Here is a 5,470-nt window from a genome sequence, read left to right as displayed (position 1 = left end):
CGGCTTGGATGCCAACGCCGGTTGATAACGCGCGCGCTTGCCTCGAGGCCGAAGCCGCTGCCGCCCTCGACGACGCTGCGGGCGTCGCCCGTCGCCGCGCGCACGTCCAGACCACTTCCCTCCATGTCGTTTACGCCCTTCTGGCCTCTTCTTCCTCCTCTCCTGGCGGAAGAGGATCGGGCGGTGGCGGCTCGCCTGCTACGTGTTCGATTCTCCGTGACGCGCTGTCGCGGACGCGGAGCTCGGCGTACTCCCCCAGGCTGCAGTTCAACGCGCTGGAGCTCTGGTTCGGGTTGGCGCTAGACCGGCTGCCATCGACTTCTATGACGGCGAGTCGGCAGGCGGCGGAAGGGGGTGAGGAGCCGCCGGTGTCCAACTCGCTCATGGCGGCGATCAAGCGGTCGCAAGCGAACCAGCGAAGGAACCCGGACACGTTCCACCTGTATCAGCAGCAACAGAGCGCTTCCGCGGCTGGGGGTGCATCGTCGTTCTCCGGTGTGAAGGTGGAGCTCCAGCATCTAGTGCTTGCGATCTTGGATGACCCCGTGGTTAGCCGGGTGTTCGGAGATGCCGGGTTCCGTAGCACGGACGTAAAGCTAGCCATCCTCCGCCGTCCGCCGCCCATCCTCCGCTCTCCCCGCGCCGCCAGGTGCCCACCGCTGTTCCTGTGTAATTTCTCCTCAGGGGATGGGTTCGAGGCGCCGTTCACCTCCGGGGGGCTCGTTTTCCCCTTCGCCGCAGCGACGCAGCTCTGCTCCGACGGCAGTGAGGAGAACTGCAGGAGGCTAGGGGAGATACTTACCCGAAAGATCAGCGGACGGAACCCCGTGCTGGTCGGTGTAGGCGCCGGCGAGGCAGCTCGGGACTTTGCCCGGGCCGTCGACCAGCAGAACTGGGCCATTCTACCGGCGGAGCTCCATGGTATAAAGTTTATTAGCATCGAAAAGGAGGTGGCCGAGCTCGGAAGCTGTGGCTTTGAGCAGTCGACCATTGCCACCCAATTGGAGGAGTTGGACGAGAAGGCAGAGTCGTCAGGGGTGGTCTTGAACATTGGGGACTTGAAAGGAATTGTGGAAGGCAGCGCTGAATGCGAAGAACAGGAAAGTTGTTTAGTCTTGGAGCTAACAAGGTTGCTGGAGGTTTACCATGGGAGGTTATGGGTGATGGGATGGTCGGCGACATATGAAACATACATGAAGTTCTTGTCCAAGCATCCAATGCTTGATAAAGATTGGGATTTGCAGTTGTTGCCAATTACTTCGGTTGGGACTTCGATGGGTGGATCACTTCCTAGATCTCCAATGTATGTGAATCCTAACTCTTATTTTCCAATCTTTGTTGGTAGCCATGTTGATAAACTTAGGTTCATATTTTCAGCTGTCTTTTTCTCAGACTGAACATGCATCATTGACCATTCTTCTTCTTCTGGATTGTTTGTGTTAATATCATTGGGAATAAGTTCTTGACATAACCCTGGAAGCCTTTTAGTTCTATAATTTGGAGATTAGCATGCTTACACTATAAGTGTAACAGGGAATATCGATGACTTTTTAATTTCTTAGTATATGTTTAATTGCACTCATATCTTGTCATGAAGTTATATTTTACCTATGATGTTTCACTCATTCAAAGACAAATTATGAATCCATAGCCAAATCAAGATACCTTTTAAAAAGAAACTTTGAGCTCTTAACTGTTGCCACTTGTTGTTATATGTGCAATTAATTTTTTCTTCAGTTAATAGATCGGTCATGCTTCCCATTCACTTAGACGATGTTTACCTGTGGTTTCATATGTTCGAAAACAGTCATGGATACATAGACAAATCAAGAGAGGTCTTTGAGCTTATAACTATTACCACTTTCCTTCTTGTTATTATACGCGCAACAAATTTTGTCTTCAGATAATAGACTAGAAAACAAATACTAGTCTTTTTAGGAAGATAATAAATGACCAAACAAAGAAATAAACTCGTTTGTAAAAGAGTTTGTTCAGTATTCTTTTACCTATGTTTCATAAATGAGCTAACAAAACAATAAATGGTTTTATTAAAGAGTTCGTTCATGAATGATATACATGCATAAACAATTTTCTTATATTTTCACAAATGAGCTAACAGGACAATAAATGTGTTGTTCATGAACTGTTCATAGATTTTGTTCATAAACAGTGACAAGCTAAGCTCACAAATATTCAAACATATTTATCTTCCTACATGATGTTAGATATAAGTTGAAGCTGTTTACTTCATATTGAGTGAATATAAAGAATTTCTATCAAGTACTGACCTTGTTCTCGAAAACTTGGTTTATTTACTACCCAATTCTCACCACTAATATCTGTATTTATTGACAATTTAAATTGCAATGTCAGTTCATTTGAAGCATAATGCAAAGAAAGCAGATAATATCCTTCATTATGTAGTTTTCTTAAATTATGTTTTTCTTATGATAGTGCCGTTTGTATAGTACTCATAGGCCCTTACCTGCTATATTTCTTTTTGCATTGTGTTGTGTGAAAGATTGTCTGGCTTTATAGGGTTGTCTTTTCATCACCTGACCGTATTTTGATACACTCCTAGTTTTTGTAGAGGGATTTTCCCCACAGCATATGGGTCAAAAGGTCTGCTCGGCAGTGTGTATCCATCAATGTTCCACTACGAGCATTGTTATGATTTTGACAAATATGAACTTGAAGTTGTAAATAGTAATAACTATCCATCTTCAGTTGATAATGAAGAAAATGGAAGCATGCCCTCATGGCTGCACAAAGCTTCTAAGGTTAACTTGAATGATGGACAAGATGCAGCAAAGGTGCGCCCTCTAATAATTGCATTTAGTTTGATAGTTCCAGTAATAAGTTTAGATAAGCTGATTGCCTCTTCAAATGATCCATAAGCTTTTGTTGAACCATCATATGGTTCCATGTTTACCCTTGGTAAAATGTGGCAGCGATTACATCTTTAACTTTTGTTTTATTTTATTCATTTATTTATTATGTTTTTATTTTATTTATTTTTTCAGGCTAAAGATGATAAGACAGTTTTTGATGTTAAATCTCTTGGTCTTCAAAAACTGTGGAATAATAATTGCGAAAGTCTCCATTCTGATTGTCAGAAAACCAATATTGAAGATTATTCCACTGTTCCTTGTTCTGTTATTGTTTCTGGCACTGAGAAGATTTGCAATGAGAATATGGAAAATGATGTTGCTTCAAGTCAAAAGGGGTTGGAAATTTCATTTCCTATTTCTGTATGTGTGGACAAAATCACCATTGTAAATAAGAGTATGACAATACCTTCACTTGTGTTATTGGGAGATGAGGATTCATCGAGATTACCAGGCAGACACTCGAGAAGTGGACAATTCCGGAGAGATGGCTTCCTATCTCAACAAGATGATGACCATTCTTCACCTTCCACTGCAACATCAGTTAGGACAGATTTGGTTTTGGGGATGCCCGATGAGGCTATTAACAATTCTGAAGAGATCTCTGGTTGTCTGACATCAATGAAACCTCAATTGCTCAGAGAAAGTGGAACAGATTTGAAATCGCAACAAGATCATTTCAAGTTCTCTAGCTGTTTGCCAATAGTTGAAGTTGATATGGTCAAAGGAAATGATTTAAATTTTCCTGTTGAATCTTTTTATTGTTCTGCCCATCAGGATTCCCAAGCAAAGGGCACCAACCCGCTTGTTACTCATCCATTCTCACAGATCTCAGGTGATTTTATTTCTTTATATGATAAACCCTTACTCATCTCGTCGGGTACATGGCTGACGCTTGGCTTGAGTAATTACAAATCATTTTGTACTAGTCTCATGAAAAAAGTTGGCAGACAAGAAGAAGCAGTTCGTGCTGTTAGTCAAGCTATAGTCTGCTACAAGACTAGCGAAAGGCGCCGTGGAGCAATCCTGAGAGGAGATGTTTGGCTCAGTTTTGGCGGTCCAGACAAGATTGGAAAGAGAAAAATGGCAATGGCTCTTGCAGAAATGCTATTTGGAAGCAAAGAACCTTGTGTGTGCATCGACCTAAATTGCCATGATATTATTCCCCGTGCCAGAACCATCTTTTCACAACAAGATGTCAAGGGGAATGCACACCATAGAGGAAAAGTGAATGTAGATTTTATTGCGCAAGAACTAAGCAGGAAACCACAGTCTGTTTTGTTCCTTGAAAATGTGGATAAAGCTGACTTGCTTGTTCAGAACAGCTTGTCTCTGGCTTTACGAACTGGCAAGTTTCCCGATTCCCATGGAAGGCAATTTAGTGTAAATAATGTTGTATTTGTCTTGGCTTCGTCGATAACTCAAGGTAATACCTCTGAGAGGAAAGATTACACTAGTATCTCCGAAGATGCTATTCTGGATGCTTGCTGTTGGCAGATGAAAATTCACTTAGAACCTTCCCAAGAGGCTACTCACAGTTCAAAAACTAGTATGCTCTCCTCTGTGACAAGTCCAAAACTAAAGAGTAGTCAAGTATACATAAATTCACACTTGTTTTCTGTAAGTAAGCGCAAGCTGAACGTCTCTGACAGCTTCACGACCCAGCATGGAACCTTGATGTCTGCAAAAAGGGTGAACAAAAGGCTGTTTTTAGACTTGAATGTGTCTGTAGAAGAGCTTAAAGGCCATGATGACAATTTCACCAGTCATGAGGCTTTCAGATTAGAAAATTCTCATGGATGGATGGAAGACTTGCTCGAACTAGTTGACTTAGTGGTGGACTTCAAGCCCATTGATTTTGATGCCCTTGCCGATAACATATTGCAGGATGTAAGCAAGATCTTTCAGAGTGTTTTTGGCTCAGATTGCTTGTTGGAGATAGATCCCAAGGTTATGGAGGAGATAATAGCAGCAGTATGGTCGTCGGAGGACAAAGGAGCTTTGAATAACTGGTTCGATCAGGTTCTTGGCAAGAGTTTCACTGAGGCAAGGTGCAGGTATAACCTGGCAAATCATAGTATTCTCAGACTTGTTGCTTGTGAAAATGCATTTGTTGAGAAGTATGTACCCGGAATTCGCCTTCCTTCAACAATTATCCTAAATTGACAGTTGATAGTTATGTAGCATTAAATGATTTGTGAGATAAGTGTAATGCCATTAGTCCCATTGCTTCTGGAGATTGCCAGGTTAGCTTGTATTGTGTACATTAATATTTTGCAGTTACGAAAAGTTTGCTGCAGTTGATCTAATAAACTAATCAGCCGCAGGGGCGGAGCCACGTTGATGATTGGTGGGGCAACTGCCCCACCTCAATATTTTGTAAATGTCTACTGATATTATAAAATTATAATTTTGCCCCAGTAAAAAAGAAAAATAAAACTAGGGCTCGCAAGTTGCAACCCTCGCTGCCCTCTCCTTGTGCAGCTATGTGCCGCCTGTGCTCCCTGAGACGACCCCCTAATCCCTATTCATCTTCATCGACGGCGACTCTGAGATTTTCTCCGCTCTCCTTTTCTTCCTCC

General features: G+C 42.9%; 1 protein-coding gene across 2 annotated transcripts; it reads left to right on the top strand.

The window, feature by feature from the left end:
- LOC121969231 (protein DWARF 53-LIKE-like) lies at positions 1-5,177 on the top strand. 2 transcript variants are annotated; one of them, XM_042519197.1, is made up of 3 exons: positions 1-1,303; positions 2,591-2,813; positions 3,024-5,177. In XM_042519197.1, the coding sequence occupies exons 1-3, from the start codon at positions 9-11 to the stop codon at positions 5,052-5,054; spliced, it is 3,549 nt and encodes a 1,182-aa protein (XP_042375131.1). In that variant the 5' UTR covers positions 1-8; the 3' UTR covers positions 5,055-5,177. The 2 variants fall into 2 exon arrangements, with proteins under 2 accessions (XP_042375131.1, XP_042375130.1); XM_042519196.1 differs by having other exon boundaries at positions 2,582-2,813.
- Positions 5,178-5,470: the final 293 nt, after the last annotated feature.

Source organism: Zingiber officinale, chromosome 4A (genome assembly GCF_018446385.1).
Source record: "Zingiber officinale cultivar Zhangliang chromosome 4A, Zo_v1.1, whole genome shotgun sequence".
Lineage (NCBI taxonomy): Eukaryota > Viridiplantae > Streptophyta > Magnoliopsida > Zingiberales > Zingiberaceae > Zingiber > Zingiber officinale.
The sequence above is the reverse complement of the archived record's forward strand: the minus strand, read 5'-3'. Positions and strand labels throughout refer to the sequence as shown.

Excerpts from the sequence above, each read along its gene's own strand:
- LOC121969231 (XM_042519196.1), top strand. The coding sequence starts at position 9 with ATGCCAACGCCGGTTGATAACGCGCGCGCTTGCCTCGAGGCCGAAGCC. Across the intron at positions 1,304-2,581 it reads TCACTTCCTAGATCTCCAAT|TTTTTGTAGAGGGATTTTCC; the intron begins GTATGTGAATCC and ends ATACACTCCTAG. Across the intron at positions 2,814-3,023 it reads ATGGACAAGATGCAGCAAAG|GCTAAAGATGATAAGACAGT; the intron begins GTGCGCCCTCTA and ends TTATTTTTTCAG.